At 37.7% G+C, this 25353-nt stretch overlaps 1 protein-coding gene across 2 annotated transcripts in view; it reads right to left on the bottom strand.

Annotated features, from left to right (window-relative positions):
- The window catches only part of brsk2a (BR serine/threonine kinase 2a), a 231149-nt gene that overhangs the window by 58615 nt on the left and 147181 nt on the right, over nucleotides 1–25353 (bottom strand). For both annotated transcript variants that reach the window (XM_065292269.1, XM_065292268.1), the window contains exons 3-4: nucleotides 14178–14263; nucleotides 10414–10554 (exon numbers count right to left, since the gene is read on the bottom strand). In XM_065292269.1, coding sequence (XP_065148341.1) covers nucleotides 10414–10554; nucleotides 14178–14263 — 227 coding nt within the window. The remainder of the gene's footprint in view (nucleotides 1–10413; nucleotides 10555–14177; nucleotides 14264–25353) is intronic.

Here is a 25353-nt window from a genome sequence, read left to right on the forward strand (position 1 = left end):
AGGGCGCAAGTTCCATGGCGGGTTGCTATTATTATGACGGATTTACCAGGCGCACGCCAGGAGCAGTTCACAGCCGAGGAGACCGACGTTCTTGTCAGAGCAGTCAAAGACAGAGAAGTTGTTTTGTATGGGGATAGGAGAAACCCGCCCAAATCAGCGTCGGTTAAACAGGTGTGAGAGGAAATAGCCACAGTCTCATCAGCTGGCATCCCCATCGTTGCGCCGAGCGATACAATGATGTCAGGAGACGGGGGAATCCCAAGCTTGCCAGCATAAATCCCAAGAAACGCAAGCAAGGTCCAACCCCAAAGTACTCTTACAAATCAAGTTCATATACATTAAGGTTTCTTATGAAAACATTTTAATTATTATTTACATAAAATAAACGTAATACAGCCACACAACAAACTTATGAAAATATTTTAATCGTTATTTGCATGAGAATTTTTTAACGCAGCCACACAATAAATAAAAACTATCACCACAATGCTCACCACTATGATTCCCTTTATCTCATGTGTTAATATTTTTTATTGTAACAATTTATGATTTGCAAAAATAACTGTTTGTGTAGATTAGATAAGCAAATTGTGTGCGCGTTGTGCACGCTATACATTATGGTCAAGCATGCGCCCTTAAAATAGCATAATGAATCACGCGCAACGCGCCACTGACTTTAAACTAGTTTTTTTTGGTCAGTGGCGCAATTGTTTTTTGAAACTGCAAAATAGCATCAGTGATGGTTTGCGCCGCAACACGCCTCCTTTTTTGCGCTGAACCGCCCAGGGAGCGCAAGTTCATTCCCTAGTTTGCAAAAACCTGCTGTGCGCCGGTGCAAAATACGAATTATACATGCGTCACTGACAAAGTCATTTGCGCTGGGTGCAAGATAGGGCCCTTGGTGTGCACGCCAACTAAAGGGGCAAAAATGTCTAATTGAAGTCTGGACCTTAAGACATAGCCAAGCCCCCCGTCATTATAGGATCGCAGTATGTAGCCCATATAGTTTCAGAAGAAGTTTTTAAAAGCTCCTAAAATCAAATCTAACAATCTGTAAATTCCTCCAGAAACAACATGAGGCACACTTGAGAGTTTACATGTTTCAGACAGAAATCGAAATTGGGACAAATAATGAACAGTATCGCTTTGTGGCAGCGCAGTGCAAGAATTTAAAATTCATGTAGTATTTTAATTTTAATAAAAACCAGGGGACCCGCTTAATTAATATTTTTGTGCTTTATAGGGGTACTTCAATGCTTATAGGAACTCCAGGACCACCCCCTCAATTCAAACCCTGCGTAAAGTCGATTGCGACTTCCTGTTCACAGGGAAGTAAGTGTTCCTGCAGCTCAATTGATTATTGCATCAACTGGTCAACACAAAGGTCATAGGTTCGATACTGGGAAACATACACATTCATAAAATATATAGCTTAAATGCACTGAAAGTCACTTTGGATAAAAGCATCTGCTATGTAACATGTAAATGCTAGCTTGCCTTTTGAGGATCTGAATACATGTTGATAAAAAATATATCCATACATTCAAAATGCTTTCATAAACACAGCTGTGATTATTACACTCTTGGTAGCTTTAACACATTTTACCATATTTAAATGCATTGTGCAGAATCCAGCTGCTTTCTCTTCCCAGCAAACGCCGACAATGTGGACCACATGGACCCATTAATGACGATTCAACATTCAGTCCATGAAATTTAGGACTGTTACAGTACTAACATTTTCATAGAGGTCATTAAATGAACAACAACTATGAACCTGAATCTCTCATCCATCCAGCATAAAATTGAATATGGGATTTACAGCTCAACGATATCAAAGGGACAATTTGGAAAGATGTGGTTTATTAGTTGCCACACCGCAAACATCCATAACAGCTCTTTAAAGTCACATCTGCACTCATGTGACCCAGCCGTCGTAATCTCTCGCTGACAGAAACAGTTTGTTGATACGATCAGAAACTGTTATTCCTTTCGGCCGGTTGTTAATCCAACAGCGGTGAGGTTAATTTCAGTGCCTCGGGCCTGCAGGTTAATGGGGAAAGGAAGCAGGGGCAAAGAAAATATAAACAATGTGCATGTTAGTGAGGATGCGGTAATAAACCATCCTGTGACGCTATCGGATTTGTATTGGACGTTGAGGGCGCAAAGGCCCCGAAGGGCCACAAGGTCTTAAATTGCACATTTACTGCCCCGGTGAGTTTAACATTTTTATGTGTGCATGGGCTGATAGAGATCTGCATTTAAATCAGCGTACTGTATTTTTATGTTGCTTTCACAATGGCAGTTCTGGCTGAAGAGTTCCTAACTATAAAACCGAACAGGAAAAAATTAAAACATATGTAACTTAAGATTTACTTTTTATACGCACATTGAACTTAAAGTCCCCATGAATCGAAAGTCGCGGTCGATTTACTTGCGCATTGTGACCGTATATCCGAGTAAAAAAAGATTTTCCTACGAATTAGTAAAATAGTGCGCAGGGCTTGTGTTTTCCAATGAGTTTTGATTGGATATAGAAAAGCAAGGGTTTTTAAAAAAAAAAATGGAACTGGCATCAGACTAACAATTGGAGGGGGCGGAGTTAACGGATGCTACCGCCCAAGCAGTTTAGCTGACATTATCAGAGAATGATCGCCACAAAAGGGCGAAAGAACATTTTCAGATTTTGTTTAAAGTTTATAAAAACATGAATATAGAAAATCTATAAAAAATAATAATTGATAAATTGTTTATAACAAACATTGCAATATTACATTTAAACATAAGAATTGTCTGTTTTGATGTCATTGGAACTTTAAGGATTTTTTATATGTAAAGGGTCGTGCTAATAGACTGTGATATCGGGGATCGACAATTTAGTAATGATGTAATGATGTAATTACATTGAATAAATGACAACCCTACTAAAAAGCACATTTATAAACATAAAAGACAAAAACTATATAAAATTATTTCTATAAATTAGACTTCACTTCACTTCCTATAGTGGTCATATCTGTTATACTGCAGGTCCATTAACTCAATTATCTTAAACAAGCTTTACATTACTGTAATGTAAAGAACAGCAGGCAGCCAATGTGAAGAACATTAGCAAACTTAATCACATGCTGCTCACAGCAGTCTAATTATTTTACAGTTTAATTATGCAACATGTATGTGCACTGTATGTTTAGTGGCTTTCATGCATACTTGATGTCACACACACACACGCACGCACGCACGCACACACGCACACACGCGCGCGCACACACACACACGTTTTCCATTACTATAATGTATTTGTGAAGAAATCTCAGATATCTATTATCTCGATACTATGTTAAAGTGATAGTTCAGCGAAAAACGAAAATTACCCCATGATTTACTCACCCTTAAAGGGACAGTGCAGCCAAAATGAAAATAATGTTATTAATGACTCACCCTCATGTCATTCCAAACTTATAAGACCTCCGTTCATCTTTGAAACACAATTTAAGATGTTTTATATTTAGTCCGAGAGCTTGTTGACCCTTCATTGAAAATCTACGTACGGTATACTGTCCACGTCCAGAAAGGTAATAAAAACATCATCAAAGTAGTCCATGTGACATCAGTGGGTCAGTTAGAATGTGTTAAAGCATCCAAAATACATTTTGGTAAAAAAAAAAGAAATTACAACTTTTTTCTGCATTGTGTTCTCTTCCACGTCTGTTGTGAAGCGCATGCACGAGACTAAAGTCACGTGACTGCAGTTACACGGATGACGTGTTATCCTCAAACATGTTTGCTAAGTTTTTTTTTTCAAATTTACAGGGTGCATCTCCCTCAGACTGTAAACGAAGCCCGGGCGCACAAAAAACAAACAAACAAAAAACAGCTGGGGCGCACCATATAACACGTCAGCCGCGTCGTACGTCATTCGCGTCACTGCAGTCACGTGACTTTAGTCTCACGCATGCGCTTCACAACAGAAGACAATGCTGAATAAAGTTGTAATTTTTGTTATTTTTGGACCAAAATGTATTTTCGATGCTTCAACACATTCTAACTGACCCACTGATGTCACATGGACTACTTTGATGATGTTTTTATTCTTTTCTGGACATGGACAGTATACCATACATAGATTTTCACTGACGGGTCAACAAGCTCTCGGACTAAATATAAAACATCTTAAACTGTTTTCTGAAGATGAACGGAGGTCTTACAAGTTTGGAAGGACATGAGGGTGAGTCATTAATAACATTATTTTCATTTTTGGGTGAACATCCCTTTAAGCCATCTGAGATACATATGTCCATCATCATTTTGATGACCACAATTTGAGTTATTTTAGAAAATGTCCAGGCTCTTCCAAGCTTTTTAATGGTAGACCAACAGCATTTTTTAGTTATTGTAGTTTATAAAGTTTTAGATATGGATATTTTTCTTACAAAATCACACAAATTACCCTCAGAATGCCTTTATTAACCCCCTAGTGGTGTGTGGATTATATCTGTAAAGTATGGATGCACTTTTTTGGGCTTGAAAGCCGTGGATCCTATTTTCTATCTTTAAAAGCTTGAAAGACCCAGGGCATTTTATATAATAACTCAAACTGTGTTCATCTGAAAGATGATGGACATATTTATCACAGATGGCTTAAGGGTGAGTAAATCATGGGGTAATTTTTATTTTTCACTGAACTATCACTTTAAGTACACAGTAATACACGATTTGGCCGATTAATTACTAATGCCATTTTTACAACTAAAGATCACCTTAAATAAATTTTTGATCCACATGTGAAATACCATTTTAAAATATTTAGTCCTAGTATGTTACACACACAGACACAGGTTCACTTTATGTTAACTTTTAAAAAAAGTTTTAAAAACCAGTGCAGGGTGTCTAAATCAGTAACTGATATTTCTGGAAAAGGTGGGCGTCAAGTGAGTCAATAAATGGCTCAGATATGATTTCCTGAATGGCAGGAGTGCTGTTGTCTATTTTAATATATCATAACCATAATCAGTTGCTCTTAAAGGCATCTGGAGACATCATCTAATGCAATGGTATCAACGTCATTGCATTAGATTTAAAAAATCAAGAGTGAATTTAAAAAATTTAAGCAAAACATGTCAAAGTAAAGACAAAGTATTAAGCACTTTGGGAGTACTTGAATGTATACATAAAAAAAAAACGCACTGGAAGTAAAAAAAAAATGTAAACATGTCATATGATACACCATCACAAACCATACAAAAAATATCACAATATAATAGCAAGGCACCCCACACTTTCTGTTTCCAAATATAAGGACACATAAACAAGCTGTCTGACAAGTGAAGCCATGCGCTGACTCTATTAGTGGGTATATTTGGAGAAATATTAACATCCAGAAGAAGTAAGACACCGATCTCGTAGGCGGAGGGATCGAGCAGTCAGCCTTGGGCTATTAAATCGTCTAAAAATGCTGACGTTCATATATCCATGTTTTCCTGTCAGTCTGTCCATCACAATACATGAACCAACTTCCCATCAAAGGCTTTTATCAAGGCAAAACAACGTAAAGAAAGGCAACAGACAAGCAAAGGGAACTAAAACAGATTGACAGATAAACAGAAAGAGCAGAAAAGTACAGAAAATGGAAAATATGTCAGGGGGAAAAGGGAACATTGGGTCTATATTTCTCCCATCATCCCCTGCTGATGGTCTCAGCAGGAGTTCAGAAAAGACGGCCGTCTCTCAACCTCATGAGAACCGAGCAAACAGCCGGAGAAATCTGACAGCGTGACAGGACATTTCTCATCCCATGTGTAGCATACTGGCCCTACCGCCGCTCTGCTGGAGACCCCGGGCCCTGAGAAATGATCCGGGGACGAGAGACAGAGAGATGCACAGGGCTCCGCAGACACAAAGGTGCCCAGAAGTGAATGTGAGATCACTGCATGAATGATTATGACACCCATGTAGTGTGCATGACTGTTTATGGAGAGAGAGAGAGAGAGAGAGAGAGAGAGAGAGAGAGAGAGATGCACAGATTACCCATAATTCCTTCCTTCTATCTTCAAATGGATCAACTTAATAACCCCTTACTGGCTAACTTAAGAGGATTTGGCCATTTCCCCATGCAAGTGTTTCCAAATTCTTGTCCCTGTTTTCATACAGAGATCAAACTACAGATGCATTAATGTAAGGAGCAACATATTTAAACAATGCAATGCCTTGACATTCCCCGTGTCAATTAAAGACGACAAGGGTGAAGTTTTTATAAAAGTTGCCAAGTTGAATAAGCATTACTATGCATATCATGTTTCGCCAATGAGCAACGTGGGATTTGCGGAACAAAAGTCGAAATGACAAAGATTAAAAATGACAATGGCACTCAGCAGTCAATATTTGCTAATAATATTTATAAATGAACATCAACCACATTAAATTTGCAATCATTAAACGTCGCTGCTTAAGCCCTCGTCGCTTCTTAATGTTAATAACCAGTTTTATGCTTCGGTGAAGCAAATAAAACCAAACGATCAAAAACAAACGAAAACGCCGGCTTGCGGAAATAATCAGCAAGACTTCCTCAAATGAAACGTACACATTTCTCAACAACAATCAAACTGTTCTTGTATTTAATCAACCAGAAAATTGTGTATATACATATTTTAATAAATAATAAATATTTATTATAAATAAATAAATAACACTGCAGCTTCTGTGAGGCATGAAAAGTCTGCAACTGTTGAATATATTTATAGAACAAACGTAAATTCGACCCCCGTATGTAGACATGCAATATGACTTTAAAACCATTTGTGACTGCTGCGGGGATGACACGTTCTGATTCACGATGCTAAATCCTCTCCTCCTACCCAAACCCTCCAAAAAAGCATTTAGCATGAAGACCGTGAACATAAATCAGGAATATACACGTGGAGAGGCAGCGTGCCTCGCTTTGCTATGCCTCACACAGCTTTGCCTCGCACGGCTCTAAGGGGGAAAAGGAGCTTGAGTATGATGATATCTTGATACGGTTCTAATGGAAAACCACAGGGTATGAATCTGAATTTAACAAGTGACTGGGGAAAATCTTTCACCAGTTTGCCGTTAATCTATTACAGTACATGTAAATGGATTGGATGAGATGAAGCTATGATATGTCTTATAAGTCTTTAATTGTTGAGCTTTTGTGTTAAGTGTGGTTTTGATTTTGAGTTTACTTTTGTGGGTGGTTGCTAGGTTGTTCTGGATGGTTTCTAGGGTGTTTCTAATGCAAGTAGTTGCTATGGTGTCCTGGGTTGTTGCTAGGTTGTTTCTATTTCACGTAGTTGCTATGGTGTCCTGGGTTGTTGCTAGAGTGTTTCTATGGCAAGTGAGTGCAATGTTTTTTTGGGGGGTTGTTGCTAGGGTGTTTCTATGGCAAGTGAGGTCAAAAGCGTTTTGGGTTGTTGCTAGGGTGTTTCAACTGCAAGCGGTTGCTATGGTGCCCTGGGTTGTAGGGTGTTTCTAATGTAAGTAGTTGCTATGGTGACCTGGGCTGTTGCTAGGGAGTTTTTACTAGCATTTGCTATGGTTTCCTGCGTTGTTGCTAGGGAGTTTCTGCTGCAAGTAGTTACTATGTTTCCTGTGTGGTTTCTGGGGTGTTTTTAATGCAAGTAGTTGCTATGGTGTCCTGGGTTGTTGCTAGGGTGTTTCTACTGGAAGTAGTTGCTATGGTGTCCTGGGTTGTTGCTAGGGTGTTTCTATGGCAAGTGAGTGCAATGGTGCCTTGGGTTGTTGCTATAGTGTTTCTATGGTAAGTGAGTGCAATGGTGCCTTGGGTTGTTGCTAGAGTGTTTCTATGGCAAGTGAGTGCAATGGTGCCTTGGGTTGTTACTAGGATGTTTTTTAATATAAGTAGTTGCTATGGTTTCCTGGGTTGTTGCTAGGTTGTTTCTACTGCAAGTGGTTGCTATGGTGTCCTTGGTTGTTGCTAGAGTGTTTCTATGGCAAGTGAGTACAATGTTTTTTTGGGTTGTTGCTAGGGTGTTTCTACTGCAAGCGGTTGCTATAGTGTCCTGGGTTGTTGCTATGATGTTTTTACTGTAAGTAGTTGCTATGGTGCCCTGGTTTGTTGCTAGGGTGTTTCTACTGTAAGTAGTTGCTATGGTGTCCTGGGTTGTTTCTAGGGTGTTTCTACTGCAAGTAGTTGCTATGGTGTCTTTGGTTGTTGCTAGAGTGTGTCTATGGCAAGTCAGTGCAATGGTGCCTTGGGCTGTTGCTAGGGTGTTTCTACTGCAAGCTGTTGATATGGTGCCCAGGGTTGTTGCTAGGGTGTTTCTATGGTAAGTGAGTACAATGTTTTTTTGGGTTGTTGCTAGGGTGTTTCTACTGTAAGTAGTTGCTATGGTGTCCTGGGTTGTTTCTAGGGTGTTTCTACTGCAAGTAGTTGCTATTGTGTCTTTGGTTGTTGCTAGGGTGTTTCTATGGCAAGTCAGTGCAATGGTGCCTTGGGTTGTTGCTAGGGTGTTTCTACTGCAAGCTGTTGATATGGTGCCCAGGGTTGTTGCTAGGGTATTTCTATGGTAAGTGAGTGCAATGGTGTTTTGGGTTGTTGCTAGGGTGTTTCTACTGCAAGCTGTTTCGATGCTGCCCTGAGTTGTTGCTAGGGTGTTTATACTGCAAGCTGTTGCTATAGTGCCCTGGGTTGTTGCTATGATGTTTTTACTGTAAGTAGTTGGTATGGTGCCCTGGGTTGTTGCTAGGATGTTTCTAATGTAAGTTGTTACTATGGTGCCCTGGATGTTGCTAGGGTGTTTCTATGGCAAGGGAGTGCAATTGTACCTTGGGTTGTTGCTAAAATGTTTCTATGGCAAGTGAGTGCAATTTCATTTTGAGTTGTTGCTAGGGTGTTTCTACTGCAAGTAGCTGCTATGGTGCCCTGGGTTGTTGCTAGGGTGTTTCTACTGTAAGTAGTTGCTATGGTGTCCTGGGTTGTTTCTAGGGTGTTTCTACTGCAAGTAATTGCTATGGTGCCCTGGGTTGTTGCTAGGATGTTTCTACTGCAAGTAGTTGCTATAGTGTCCTGGGTTGTTGCTAGGGTGTTTTTATGACCAGTGAGTGCAATAGCGTTTTGAGTTGTTGCTAGGGTGTTTCTACTGCACGTGGTTGCTATGGTGCCCTGGATTGTTAATAGGGTGTTTCTACTGCAAGTAGTTGCTATAGTGTCCTGGGTTGTTGCTAGGCTGTTTCTATGGCAAGTGAGTGCAATGGCGTTTTGAGTTGTTGCAAGGGTGTTTCTGCTGCAGGCGGTTGCTATGGTGCCCTGGATTGTTGCTAGGGTGTTTCTACTGTAAGTAGTTGGGGTATGGTGTCCTGGGTTATTTCTATGGGATTTCTACTGCAAGCAGTTGGGATGGTGTTCATGGTTATTTCTAGAATCTTTATATGGCAAGTGGGTGGTATGGTGTCCTGCATTGTTGCTAGAGTGTTTCTGCTGCAAGTAGTTGCTATGGTGTCCTAAGTGGTTGCTAGGGTGTTTTTACTGCAATCAGTTGCTATGGTGTCCTGCGTGGTTGCTAGGGTGTTTTTACTGAAATCAGTAAAATGTTCATGGTTATTTCTAGAATAATTTTATGGCAAGTGGGTGGTATGGTGTTCTGGGTGGTTGCTAGGGTGTTTGCTATAGTGTCCTGCATTGTTGCTAGAGTGTTTCTGCTGCAAGTAGTTGCTATGGTGTCCTAGGTGGTTGCTGGTGTGTTTATACTGCAAGTAGCTGCTTGGGTGTTCTGGGTGGTTGCTAGGGTGTTTTTACTGCAATCAGTTGCTATGGTGTCCTGGGTTGTTGCTAGAGTGTTTTTGCTGCAAATAGTTGCTATGGTGTTCTTTGTGGTTGCTTAGGTGTTTTTAACTGCTGTTTCTATGGTTTTGGTATGGGTTGTTGCCAAAATATTTCTATTGCAAGTGAGTGCTATGGTGTCCTGGGTGGTTGCTGGGATGTTTTGGGTTGTTGCTAGTTGTATGCTGGTGTGTTTCTACTGCAAGTGGTTGCTATACTGCCTGGGTTTTTGCTAGGGTGTTTCTACTGCAAGTGATTGCTGTTGTGTTCTGGGTGGTTGCTATTACTGCAAGTAGTTTTGCGACCAGGGTAAATTCGCTGTAATTCACTTAATTCACAAAAATCACAAAAATACACTTGTATCAAAAAAATATACTTTGATGCTAAAAGTCAAGTCTCCAGAAACCCGTGCAAAACCCACTGATCCATGTTAATGTTTCAAAGAGGCAAGAAAGCGAGGAAATCTGACCTTCTGTACAAAGAAGTTAATCTGGTCAATGCACAGATTTTCTCCCATGATTGGTGACCTCCGGCAAATCCATTTTCAATCTGGTCTTAAGAGTTCTGGTCTCTGCCAAACATAATATTTATTTTCAGGAGTCACTCATACGCACCATATCGAATGACTGTGGCAGAAGTCTAAAGCTGAGATGATCTGTCTGAAGAATTTTCTAGCTTCTTTGGGTGTCAGCCTGCCCTTCTTTACCAGATAGTCGAACAGCTCCCCACCAGACACATGCTCTAAGACCAAATACCTGTAAAAAGAGAAGAAAATTTTTAAATTTAAAGGATCTCATTTACTTCTCTTCCCAAAGAACCCAGTTCTTTCTCAAAGAGAATAGATTATTTCATTTAAAAAAAAACAGGAGATATTCATTTAAACAAGCAAACAGGCACTGAGATGAATCCCTTTGGTCTGAGGTTGTGTGAGGATGAGAAACACTTGGCCGACAACATCCGTTTCTTCACGGGCCAAACGAGTAAAGTCTTTCATTAGATAAACCCAAAGGCGTGTATATATTCCACAAACCATTTCTTACACTGGAAAACGAGTAAAGAGATGAAAGGGATGGCATGAAAGTAAACACAATAAAAAATTTAGCGGATTTTACTCTGTGATTTTTTGTCAGTTCAATAACATGGTATTGTGTATTGAGTGATGAGAAGAACGTCTGTCAGTAAGAGTTTGGAGGACAAACAAAATAAACAAAACAGCTTGTTTCTGTGAAGAAACCATGTGAATATACACCACAGGTCAGTGTGAACAATTTATGTGTTTGTGCGAGTTACTCATCCTGAATCTGATACATGAACTGGGCTTGATGCCATTATGATGTCTCAATGACTTTTCACACTTCTTATAGTGTGTTTATATGAAACTCGATAGTCCCTATTTACTTTTATTTTATGGAAAAGAGCATGCTTCAGAAATTCACTTTTCAATTTTCACAGCTGAAAGAAACCAAACAACATGAGGCTATATAAATGATCACAGAATTTTGTTTTTTTAAACCCCAATGCCTAAAACCTAAAGCTACGTTAGTTGATCAGAAACAAATCATGTCACAAGCAGATAAGTGAATCGTGATGTAAACATGAGTCGTATTTTAGCAAAATTTGTTTATGCCAAAATGCTAAGCGAATGATCACGGTGTTTACATGACGAATGATTTGCGGCCCCATTAGCAGCTTTGCTGTGACTAACACACCACTTCACACGATTTCATTAAGAGTGCTTGAGCACCAAAAAAAACCCGCTTCCAAAACCTCTTAAGATCAAACACATTTGCACTTGCATTTCTGCCAGACATTTCCGTAGCCTACAGAGTTGTTTTTTGTTTTAAAAATGTACATTGACGGGAAATTGACATTAACATGGTACAGTGATGGTATCACAGGATAATACCATGGTCTCTTTAATATTTAATATAGTATCCAATGTCTCGATCACAATAATACTTACATTACGCAGTAATTCACAGGACTTTAAAAAATACCACTTTGTTCCCATAAAGTAATAGGTATACAGAAAACATGCTTTTGGTTTTCACTGGTTTAGAAAGAACAAGTCAATTTAGTAAGGACATTCAAATATTTTCTTAAAGTCTCAATAAAATTGATATTAAAAACTTTTTTGTGGTATATTCTACATTGTGGTATTTTTTTGTGGAAATATTGTGATATTTTTTTTTACAAATGACTTATCTGTAAGCTTCATTGTTTTTTAAATTTTTTATGATTTTCACAAAAGTTTAATGCCCTCCAGAAAAAGTTCTTCATTAAATGTATAAACATACTATCGAGCCCCTAAGGTGAAATTGGAGTAAAAAAATCTTAAGTTTAGTTTCATGTGCTCACGCGAAACCATTCATGTGCAGAATTTTTTTTTAAAGTTTGAAATTATCTTTTTTTTTAAAGTTTAGTTTTGCGATAGATTCACGTGCGCACGCAAAACTAAACTTTAAAAAAAAAGATAATTTCATGTGCGGATGCAAAACTAAACTTTATCTTAAATTTTTGCTCCATGTCCCCTTAGGGGCTCCGTGACATACAATACATGAAATGGAAAAAAAAACGTTTCATCCTACCTTCATATTTTCCCTTTTTATGGGTAGATTTCTTCAAAAACACCAAATGAACAAAAATACTCATCATTGGCAGAGAAGCGTTTTCTCTTAGCTCTTTCGCCGCCGTTGACAACTAAACTCGTCAATTAAGAGAAAACGCTTCCCTGCCAACGATGAGTATTTCCTGCAATCCGCAATACCGCTATTATCCACCAGGTGGCGCAACTTATGCAACTTATACAACCTGGAAGCAACGCCTCACGTGAAAGAGTAAGAACTCAGTGTATGTTTTAGAGGTCACTCTGAATCTGATCTCTATCAAAAGTCCTTCACAAAAATCCAATTATCTCAGCTTTTTGCTCAAAATTTGGTGTTTTTGAAGAAAAAGGTACAAAAGCTGTCACTGGGACAGAACCCTTTAAAATCTCTTAGTTTTACATACAGATATGTACAGTACTAGTGCGTTACCCTTTGAGGTACTAACATGCACTCTTTAGGTAAAAAGGGTACTTCCCAATTCACACCTTTTGTACTTTTTAGAGAGTATTGTATATATAAGCATATTAATTTACATAACTATGATAAGTTTAAGAATCTATGAAGATAAACCTACAACAGAATATTTTTGAGAGTTTGGTTCCAAAACGTGATAAACGGCATTTTATTTTTTTAATTAGTTACCACCAAAATCAGTATTGTATCAGGTCAGTATTAAAAAGTAAATTCTTAAAGGAACAGTATGTAGGATTGTGGCCAAAACTGGTATTGCAATCACAAAACTTGTGGCTAAAACTGGTACTGCAATCACACAGGTGGTGGCCAATACACAAAATGACAACATAAACATCAGTTGAGGGCTGCAACTCCACTTTTTAAATGACAATATCCTGGCCAGACCACTGTTGTCAGTGATATAAGTATTTGAAATGAAAATGATTTCTTAATGTCTAGTGACATATCAGGGCCATTTTATGATTAATTGATATCAATTTCTTACATACTGTTCCTTTAATTTGACGCAAAATCCAATATCCGCCGTGTTATTCTGTCATCTTTTCTCCCTTTTTCCCAAACAGCAATAAACACCAGTCCTCCTTCTCTGCAGAATGCAATAAATCCACTTATACCACGAGGCTGTTGAATGCTTTATTCTGATTGGCTGAGAAATGTTCCATGGGTGTTGATTAATTTTCTGTAAACCACACACCTTACTTGTCAAAAAGACACCAGAGCAACGTTTTTGGTAACCGTTGTATAAGCCGAATAATTGACTCCGGTCCTTTGAATTATTCGAAATTATGCACACCCGCTTCGCGTCATGCCACATTACCATCTTAGTTGTGTAATATTTTCTTATAATTCAAGGCCCATCATTAATTATCCCTTACTTAACCAATCATAGCGCACCATTCCATGCATTGTAAACAACAATGGCGGCGCGTTGAATACACACGGAATCCTAGTTTTCCTTATCTACTTTGTACTTCGTGATCAACAAACAAACAAAACCAAAATAATACTTTTGATGGCATTGATAAACCTATGGTGGTTTTATGCGACGGGGCAAAACATATAGCCATCAAAATTGAATAATTTAGAAAGAAAAAATGCCGGCTGTTGCTTTTTCTCCAGACAGCATCAAGTTTCTGTCATGCTTACTCATTGACCCCAGGGGATCTTATGAAAAACTTACATTATTTTACTCAACGTCAACGAAGTCAACGAAAATCGAGCAGGACCAAAACATTTTACTTGGCTTGATGCCCTAAACTATACATTATAACGTTACACACCATGCTTGTAATACTTACAAATATTTCTTGTTTTCGTAGACGTCGTGCAACTTTAAAACATGTGGGTGTTCTATTAGCTTCAGAATGGCGATCTCTCTCTCCACCTGTGGAAAAAATAAAACACAAAAATGATAAATACTACCGAACAAATGTAAGAACGTCCCTGGGGACATGCAAGGCTCAGCAATTCACCCAATGTGCCAAAAATGTGATGATGCATATTAACAGATGCATATTAATGCGGCACACCACGTACTTTAATCCTTGTCAGACAGTTTGGCTAAACCCCAAGGCAAACAGACTGCAGTACTGCGGCCCGGACATAATGACAGTGAATATGTCAAGCTTAAGGTACAACAAGCTAATCTTCAAGTAAACTGTATCTTCTTCATGTTTTAGCAATATCTGGGATCAGCCAAATCGCATTACCAACCCCAGTCAGCTCAAATCTGAAGGGTCTCATGAATTCATAAGGAGACCCAGATAATTGAACTAGGATCAGCATGAAAACAAAAGTTTACAGCCGCATGTCAAGAAAAATACATCTTTGCAATATTCCTCAGAGCCGGTATTGCTTGCGCAGTAATTCCACTTTGATGAATAATCGTTCCTGTCAAGCGAAAAGATGAAAATTTGATGAAAAGACTACGCTAGTCTCATCTAATTTCCACATGCACAAATATCAACACAGTTCATTGAAACAAGCATAAAAAGACTTATATAGACAGTATATATGAAATATCTCTCTGACCTGACATGTAAACCATAGAAATCTCGAAATGTCAAGCACTTAAACGGAATAAACTGAAGTTGGAATCTAAAATTGTGCCGGTTGTAAGCAAGACAGTCGTCTCTGGTTTACATCACTGTCTCCTGAAATATTCCCAGCATGCACCGTATGCCACTGTAGATTACAGCCTAACTGATGATATTTTCTTAAACCACCTGACCCTGATGTTCAATCGCACTTTAAAGGTGTGAAGTCATTTCAAAAAATGTTTCTAAACGCATTATAAATGTTAGAAATGTATTGCTGAAACACGTAACAAAGACTGAACTATGTAGAACTGAATTATAAACAGTTCTTCCACATTTCTGTGTTCAGGATTATTTGGGCGGGGCTAAAACGGTGGCTTGATGATGCACTGCAGCCACCGGGCATGGCCCCGCCCCTAACACAATCACGTTCATTTTTTTCAATGACGCATGTCACGTCTTAACATGGGAATATCCGATCTGTCTGCTTACATTGCGGACGTGAATGCATGTATCCGATTCATCTTGGAAACCCTGAAACCAATAGGAAAATATCAGAATCTATACGTTTTTCTCCTGCTAACACGTTCATGGGCATATCCGATCTGTGCCACATAAAAAATGGAATTGAGTCACTTAAAACAGACAGTGTAAATGCAGCCTAACTGTGGGTTCACACCAGCCGGGTTTGAGGTGTCAAATTCGCGTCTAGTTTGCCGCTTGAACATTTTGAGTTACTCGCTTCATTCACACGTGAATGCCGCACATGAAATTCTAGTCATCGAGACATTCAAGTGGAAATTCGCATCATGGGAGGGGCTCCTGCGATCCTGCTCACTTCCTGTAATCATGTCACCACTAGAGCAAGCCCCGGATTGTTTAATGCGGCACATTTTTCCGCCAAAGCTCAACTTTTTCAAGTCGTGCGTTTCCCGCGGCAACGCTCAATTTGCGGCATTAGCGCTAAACGCCTCATTCCCGAGGCAAGACCTCCAGGCGCACATCAACGCGTCTTCACATTGACTTAACATTGAAATCACTCACTCTTGATGCCTCTACAGCGGCTGGTGTAAACGCAGCATAAGAGTCCAGATTAAATGTGAAAAATCATCCAAAACTTCAAGAAGCTTCTTGATAAAGTTTTTAGGCAAAGGGTGACTGCACTTCTGATAATAAATTTAAGTTTTGATTTATTTTGGAAGGCTTTTAGTCACCAACATAACTCCCAAAGTTGTACTTGTCATACCATAGTTTGGAAGAGGACAATATATACGTAAATAAAGAACGAGAAAGTCTTCCAAAACTTTTGACCGGAAGTGTATGTTTTAAGTAAAATCTACCTTGAGTCTTGACCAGGTTAGGTAATTTACCAAGTTCTGATCTCATCATTAGATACAGTAAAATGAAATTTAAGCTCTGTCTGCGTTGTTTCAGCACCCTATTCACATGGGAAATATGCACAACAAGCACAAACACAAAAATCGACACTGCATGCAAATTTTACATCGTCATTTTCTTGAATTTTGAGTGCTTTAGGCAAACAGAACAGAAATCGCATGTTTAAACAAATAGTGTCAGCAAAATGGGTTTATTTAAAAAAAGCGCATTTTTATTAAATTTCTGGATTTATTTAGCAGGAACTGACATCAAGTGTTTGACATTGAGTCAAATCTCTTCGTTTTTGTTTTCACCTGTAATACAGATGTGATGATTATTCTGTTATAAACAATCAGGCCAGAGACTGAAGAGAATGTTGGAACAGCCACCGGCATCCCAAAGCAATCTTGACAAACGTGGCAACCCACCAGAACTCACTGAATGCTGATCCAAAGCTAGACGGAGGTGCCAGCATGAATTTTGGCTGAGCAAATGTGGTGCAAATATGTGCACAGGATTTCTATTTCGCATAAACCATGTACATGGGTTTGGGAAATGCCAAAGAGATATCAGTCAACAGTTTATTCAATAAAAAGATGACGTGAAAGAGGTTTAAAAATTACTCATCCGTTAACATTCCTATTCATTTCCAACGAGGTTGCTCAGCATGAAGATGTCAAAGCTAGCAGAATCAGTCATATTATTATCTTTAATGCCCCGTGATTCTTTCTTCTCCATGTATCAAGCTGTGAATTATGATATTACAGGCGTTAATTACATTGTGAATACATTTTTGATATCTAAAGTGAAAACATTCTTTCTCTAAAGCACTTTCAGATGTCAAAAACTTGGAACGCCGCTCAGTGGCACTGTTGCAAATCCATTCCTCGTGATGAAAGAGTTACGGTCCGATTCTCTCTTCCATCCATTAACATGATGTCCATCCCACGCTCGCCAACTTCTCAATGCTCCGTGTTCCCATATTGACCCATTCCCTCAAAATGTCAGTTTGCCGGCACCTGTGCACATACTTCTACGAACAGTCGAGAGTTAATTAACTCCACACATCTGCGTGCAAACGGCCGTCCAATTTTTATATAACTTCATTAGAGAGTTATTACACCCGTTCAGGCCTAGACGTGGGTCGGGTTTAGGTTACAAGGTTCTCGATTTGTGGGGGTGAGCAGAGTGGAAGGCAATCCACCGAGGTAAACTGCTGAAACTAAGGCAGATCGGATCATTAGATGGGAGTAAAAACACCTCCACGCCTATAAACGCCAACGTATGGGTCACGGAGGTTCGAAGTCCGATAATTAGCGATGAGGTAACAAAGTGCCGTGTAGTAATGGAAATGAACCTCATATGCGGAAATAACCCTGAGAAGTTTCTTTCGACGGCCACTCGTACAAAGTCAAGGTCGAGTAGGTGTGCGAGACTGACACTAATCCAAATTGGTTATTTGACTGGGAGATCATTTGTCTTGTAGACTACCTCATTCTCAATATTGAGGCGTTATCTCGAAATGTACAAGAGTCATTCGTGTAAATTTACCAATGGTTATTCGTCCGTGAAGACCAGATCTGGAGGTCAACACTTTAGCTGCTCCAAGAAAAGTAATTTACTACACTACAGTAGGTACTCAGACTAGTTTCTGCACTTGATTTTTCTATTTCTTCCTTTTTTGTAAAAAAAAAAACGCAGTTGTGTGATTCTCGCGAAATTAGACTTATGAGGTGTCATGAAACACTTTGATAAAAAAAAGTAAATGCTATCAAAATAAGAAACATACAGTTACAAACATCTCTTCACGTATTATTTTGCACATGATTTCAAATGACATCATACAAACCAATTTTGTTGTTTTTCCACATTTAAGGGGAAAATGTTCATTACCGCAACGTGTCCATGACTGGATTTGGGTTCTTTGACATGGAAATATTTATAATTAAAAAATCTAAAAAATAAAAAGCTTCAGTGCATGTTATACTATAAACATTTACAGTAAAGAAACTTGTGGTGTTTGGTGATCATTGGTAAATGTAGAGACAATAATAAGGAATATTAATGTGTCCAAAACCAATTTTCTCATCCTCCGCAACAATTTTTAATCATTGTTTAAGCCCTCAATGAACTAACATTTTCAAAAAAAAAAAATAGTTGGAAGGGACATAATTGACTGTGACACTCAAGATGGCTACCAGGTAAGCAGTTCTTATTTTTTCTCTCCATATAAAAGTTGAAACTTTTAGTTTTCATTACCGAAACATGAGTTTGTAAATGCATATATTTAATGTAATATTATGTTGCGGTAATGATAATTTTTGATAATGATAATCTAAAAAATTTAAATAATTCTATAGGAAATATTTTTTAAATCCTCTAAAAATAATGGTTATAGTAAGTTCAGACCTTAATCTTATATGTGCAAAAGAAATTGGCTTCAAGGGCTTTTTAAAAAAATCTGCTGGACACCTTCTAAGTCTGGATTTCGTGAGAATCACCCGGTTGCAGTGTGTCGTAGCTTAAACAAAGTTTTTTTTTTACTTTGTTTTACACTTTTTAGTGCTTTTCGTTATGATCATAGACTGATTTTTCAAAAAAATGATACTTCCATAAAATAAATACACACCATATAAGTGATTCTCAAAGAAAAGCAACCTACTTTGTAAAGTGAAATAAAATGCACAGCCACTCTTTCGTGGCTTCAATGTAATTTATAATGTATAATCATAGTGCAATTTCAAGGTACAGATGGTGTGTCGAAACAGAGCAATAAAACATCTCAAGGAAAGGGCTTTGAAAATAGGATGGTTGAGATAAATTAAGCACGGTGGAGTGCTGAAACAACAGCTGTTTCAATCCACATGTGCTTTAGAGACAGTTGTTTGAGATTTCTACACAGGAGGCTTCATTAGCTTAACAGCTAAAGCGGTTTGTAAACTGCAGTCACGGATGTGAGTTTACATCGTTTCACGCATTGAATGTTCTCTGGAGTTCTGTGATTCAACGCGTTTCATTGGAATGATAATCGAAATGTGTCCTGATTCTGGACGAGGAGGAATGAAAAAGTTTTACGGCAAAGGTGAAACACAACGTATCTGTTATCTTCAACGGTGATATGTTTGTCCTGTGAAGGCTACCGTAGCTTCTCTATGCATTTCAAAAGCGAAGAGGGAGCTGCAAACTGAGTTGTTGGTTGCAATTTGCAACCTCACCACTAGATGCCATAAAATTTACACACTGCACCTTTAATTTGTTAACCCTTATGTGTTGTTGAGGATGTTTTCATCCACTAGGGAGGTTTTTTGAGTCGTAATTTGGTTATAACTTTCTCTCTGTTTCAGCAATTGGAATGATTTTTGGTGACAAATTTTATATTTACACATATTTTAGGAAAATGCTTTGAAATTTTCAAAAGCTCAACAATACGCAGTGGGCAAATTTAAACAAATGAAAACATCCACTCAAGTAAACGACTTCAAAAAATGTATCAGTTGAATATTTTTTTTTTTTTTAATCAACCTCAGTACTGATCAAAACTACCAAATCTTTACAAAAATTCCATGATTTTAACATATTTTTTTTGCGAAGTTCATAATTGATATCACTTATTTGGGGGAAAAACACAAAATGACAGGTTTTCAATATAAAAAGTGATTGTGGACTGGATTTTTTAAAACCTTTTTCACAGTCTTGGGCATGTCAAAGATAAATAATAAACATTGGCTTTGATGCATTTTTAGTTTTGGTGCAGCATCAGATTTTATGTTATTCTCCCTCATTTACTGTTCGTGGTTTTTTTTGCCCCATTGACTTCCATTATAAAAAAAATTTTTATTGCAAAGCCATGACATCATAAAAGCATTCATTCTTGATTGTTGGTGGGGTTTTTTTGCAAAGAAGTAAAATGTTTCATTTTTACTGTTGATCACCATGTGGCACCATTAACCCTTTAGTACATGGGTCACCAAACTAAGGCCCGCAGGCCGAATCAGGCCCGCCATGCCCCTTTGACCGGCCCCCCAGCCCCTCTGCCCCCCACTACTTGAACCGGCCCTATGAGGCAATTTTATTTTTGTAATTGCTTTTTTGGAAAGTAATAATATGTTCGCATCTGGTATTTTGTTGATTTTTTTAAGTTGAAAAATGATATTTAGTTATAAAATGAACTATATTCTCGTGATCAAGCGGTGACAGACAATGCACGTGCATATAACTGTCACAGAACTGGAAGTGTTCAGGACGGCAAAATAGCTAGCGTTAAATGAAAAGTTGATAAGAGAGTTTTCAAAGAACAGATGACCAACGTTTATTTTTTTGTTCAGTGTAAGGACCGTGCAGTTTGTATTATATGTAAAGAAAGTGTGGCAGTTTTCAAAAAATTTAATCTGTGTCATCATCATGAAACCCACCACAAAGAGTATGCTAGCTAGCGAGGGAAAGCAAGAGAAGAGTGGACTCGGAGGATGAAAGGCAGACTGGCTTCACAACAGAATGTATTCCTTCACCAAACTCCAGGCTGATGTCCGAACTATAAGGTAGCTCACCTACTAGCTACCCAACGGAAAGCCGTTTACTGATGGGGACTTTGGCTGTGCCAGGCCAGTAATCTCTACTGCTGGTGGTCATACAATTGGTCAGGGTGATACAATTCTATATAGCTGATCCGGCCCCCCATCACAGTCAGGAACGATAATGTGGCCCCCAGAGAAAAAAGTTCAAAAACCAAGCTTAATTCCTGGCTTGTACATAAATTGAGTTATGAGTATAACTCCATAAAAACATATTATTGTGTGTTTGTGTGTGCACGCAAAATATATGTTGATTTGACAAACATGCTGCATTTGTTTTTTTACACACTGTAAAAAATAAATAGTTGGCTCAATGAATTATTTTTTAGTAACTAGTTCCACAGAAATTTTACGTTCATTCAATTTCTGACTCGAAAGTGTTACCTGGATTGATGTTTTTTAGTTGGCCCAATTTTGACTCAAATATAAAAAAGTATGTTTGCTCAACTAGCTTTATAGCTCATTCAACTAAAATGTTTTAATCAGTTGAATCTTTAAAAACTTACAGCAAAGACTCTGTCAATTAAAATTTAAGTATTCACTCAATGTTTTATGTGTTACTTCAATTAATATTTATTATTTGGGAATACTTAATAAACTTTTTAAAATTATTTATCAAATAATTTATGCTGGTGTTGTTAACAAATAATTAACTTCAGTCACATAAAAACAAAAGCTTTATTCACTTATCATACAGACTGAACATACAGAATTAAGTCTTCTCTAAATAGAGGGCATAAAACAGTCCAAAAAGCCTCCAAAGTCAGTCAGAACATCTCCAGGGCTATTTAACTTCTTTCGCCATGCATCCCTCTGGTCTGCCTCTCCACATCATCACCGCTCTGGTTTGATAAACAGAGAAATATAAATACATACATAAATAGATGTTTAATATAATAAAGCTTGACGGTGAAAGACTTTATTGCCAAATGTCCCTCAGACATCACACGTAATTGAATTAAACACTATTGGGCGGTTTTCTCGAACAGGACTTATCACTGACTAAAATACTGACATCTCTTAACATATGAGTGCTATTGTTTTGTCTCAAAATGCACGCCAGTATTGTATTTTATAAGGTTTGTTTGTAAAAATGTCCCAATTATAATTAAGACGGAGTAATAAACCCTGTCCGGTAATCTTAACTAAAATAGCTCCACTTTAACTCAGACACATAACATAACACACCTTTATATAACTTATATGTTTACAAAAACGTCGAGTATTTGCGTCTTTGCCAATTAATATAGTCTAAAATTAACATTTATTTACAAACACTTACCTGACGTGAACTTGAGGAAACGGCTGTTGACTTGTGTCATGTGAATCAGTAAGTGATTCAGGCTGTTAGGTGCGGATTGATCTCAGATGAAATGACCTGTGATCCAGATCCTTCCGAGTTAAGACATTTTAAATTAAAAAGTCACGCACATACTGTACATACACAAACGCGCACGCGCACGCGGGTACACACATGGGTATATTTAGAAGATTTATTTAAGATTGTTATGATATTGGGACTATTTCTCCATCCGCTCCTTCTGCTCTGAAGTTCAAATTCGCATGCAGTCCGGTTATAACAAATGTAAAAGATATGAAACATCACTTAACAGCGATATCAATTAAGTACAATCCTAAATATGATTTAAAACATAACCCTTTCATTGTTAAGTATGAGAAATTAAGATTAATAAAATCACGTTTAAACGCCACAGAGATATCTGAGCCAGCAGTCGATTTCTGATGCGCTTGCCGAGGCGAGGCTGCGCTGGGTGGGGTGTGAGCACTTAAGCGCCGGTGATTTTCTGGAGCTCATATTGAGCACATATGGAGCTCCGTCCGAAAGTGTCCGAGCACATTTTTCAATAGACGCTATCTTTATTAACCGACCGCATATTTAAACTTCAAGCACATACATTCACGCCTGAACAACTCTTACAATTACATTTTGTGACCAAATAACAGTAATATTAGGAGCATTTTGTTAAGTTGTCATAACTCCACATATTTACCTGATTTGTCTTAATTAGTTCAGTCAACACTGGCCATTCTGAATGTTGACTGGATTTGAAAATAACCATTCATTTAATGTTTTAAACACAGATTTATCTAGACTTAAAATAATATGTAGGGATGCACCGATACCACTTTTTTGGAATACGAGTATGAGTACGAGTACTTGCATTTCAGTACTTGCCGATACCGATACCGAGTACTCAATAAAAAAACATGATTTAAATTTACAGATAACAGCTTTAGTCATGTAATTTAACAAAAAAAACAAAGGACTAGTTTTCCAGTTTGTTGTAAACTCTGCCTCTTTGGACAACACAAGAGACATTAACCCCTTACACACAGCTCAAACATAGACATTTCTCAGACCGTGGTATCGATTCCAGGTATCGGGGGACTTTTAACGAGTACTTTAGAAAATGTGGTATCGAGGCCGATACCCGATACCAGTATTGGTATCGGTGCATCCCTAATAATATGTCTTCTCAACTAGCTCAAACAAAAAAATTGGTTTAACTTATATATTTTTGCCCGTCCAACATTTCATTAATTGGATTTTTTTACAGTGCAGTGCAGTACTCTACTGGCTATATGTTTTCTGCTCAAAGCCATTTCAAAGCCACTTTGCTGCTCACTTTCATTTAAATTATTGAGATCATTACTTAGCTAGCCAGGTAAGTGAATAAAAGTTTGAGTTCTTAAAAAACATTTTTACATTTTATTTTATAGCTAGGATTGAGTCAGGGTGGTTAACTAGCCGAAAGCTGTGGAGGATAAAAGTTTAAGGGATAGTTTAACCGAAAATGTATTCAAGTTCTTCCAGTTTTTAATAATTTCTTTATTTTGCTGCACATGAAAGAAAATATTTGTAATCAAACAGTAAACAGGAGCACCATTTACATCCATAGTAGGAGAAAAATTCTATGGAAGTCAATGGTGCTCAAAAACTGTTTGATTACAAACATTGCTCAAAAATAGTGTTACACTCAAAAAAAATGAAATGTCGGATTTACTTAAAAATATTTTGTCAACAGGTTCCACATAATTTGTTAAGTAAACTCAACAAACAATAATTTAGTTCATTTAACAAAAGAAGATTAAGTAAACTTAACAAACAAAAATTGAGTTGATTGTACATAAAAAATTAATTAATGATGACAAAAATTTAAATAATGCCATTTTATAAACTCCACCCCTTTTATCTAATAACTCCTTAACCCTGAATCAATCAATCATAGTGCAGCTGCTTAATACAACTAATCATATAAGCCTCTTAATTATAACTTATCAAGTACATCACAAATATATTTGAAATGTTACATTTCAAACTATTATATTTTTTTCTAATAATATATCAGAACAAGTTAATAAACTCATAGTTGGCCACAGGTACCTATCTAATGGTGCTACACTTCTGCAAGAGGGTGTCAGAACAACAACAATTACCCATAATACACTGCAACATCATTAACCCACGAGATGCCAGTCTGTATTGGTTTAATTAATATGTTAATTTTACAAAAACACTGTTATGTTGGCTGAACAAATAATTTTTAAGTAAAGCTGACAAGACACACCTTTTGTTGAATAAACTCAATTAAATTAAGTTCACGTTGTTAAATTAATTTTTTTAAGTAATCACAATATGAAAGGATTAAGTCAAACAGGCAAAGGCGAAAGTTCATTTTTTTTAGTGTACGTAGAACAAATAAATGAATAAAAGTTTAAAATAACTTGAGTGTGAGTCAATGATGACAGACTTTTTATTTTTAGGTCAACTATCCCTTTAACTTTTATCCTTGAGTCCTTGGACAGTTGACTGCTAGTTAACCACCCTGACTCATTCCTAGCATGTAAAATAAAATAAAAACATGAAGCATGTAAAATAAATTAAAGAAACTGTTCTGACTGCAGTAAAAACACTGAAACATGATGAAACAATCAGCAACAGTTTTCAACAACTGAGTCATGCAGTCACAATATCAAATACACTGCTCTACCACTCCATCTTCTCCATTATTGAATCACAACGTCACTCACTTTCAAGACCACGGACCTTTAACATGTCATGAGATCAGAGACATACTAATAGATTGACAGGTGTGAATCAAAGATGAATTTTTGCCATTTGATCCAAGCCCATTTTACGTTATTCCTTTGGTTCTACTTTCGGGATTCAGGACGGCCGGATAAATGCAACAGGGAAACATTTGGGCTGAGCTAAGCCAGCAGACAATGATGATACGAGTTTTGCTGGTGCTCCGGGCCTTACCGCATCTTTGTTTCCCATTAACACAACATGTTGAATATTGAGTTGTATATTGGTGTGGGCAGATGCCATGCCAGTGTGAATGCACAGCTGTTACAGTAGCGTCGCACGACGGTGACGACTGGAGGGCAACCACAGATATGGGGAGTCTGGTACATTTTAGGATTGAGATAAAAGCCTCATAATGCAGATAATGAGTCATTTCAAA

Source organism: Paramisgurnus dabryanus, chromosome 23 (genome assembly GCF_030506205.2).
Source record: "Paramisgurnus dabryanus chromosome 23, PD_genome_1.1, whole genome shotgun sequence".
Classification (NCBI taxonomy): domain Eukaryota; kingdom Metazoa; phylum Chordata; class Actinopteri; order Cypriniformes; family Cobitidae; genus Paramisgurnus; species Paramisgurnus dabryanus.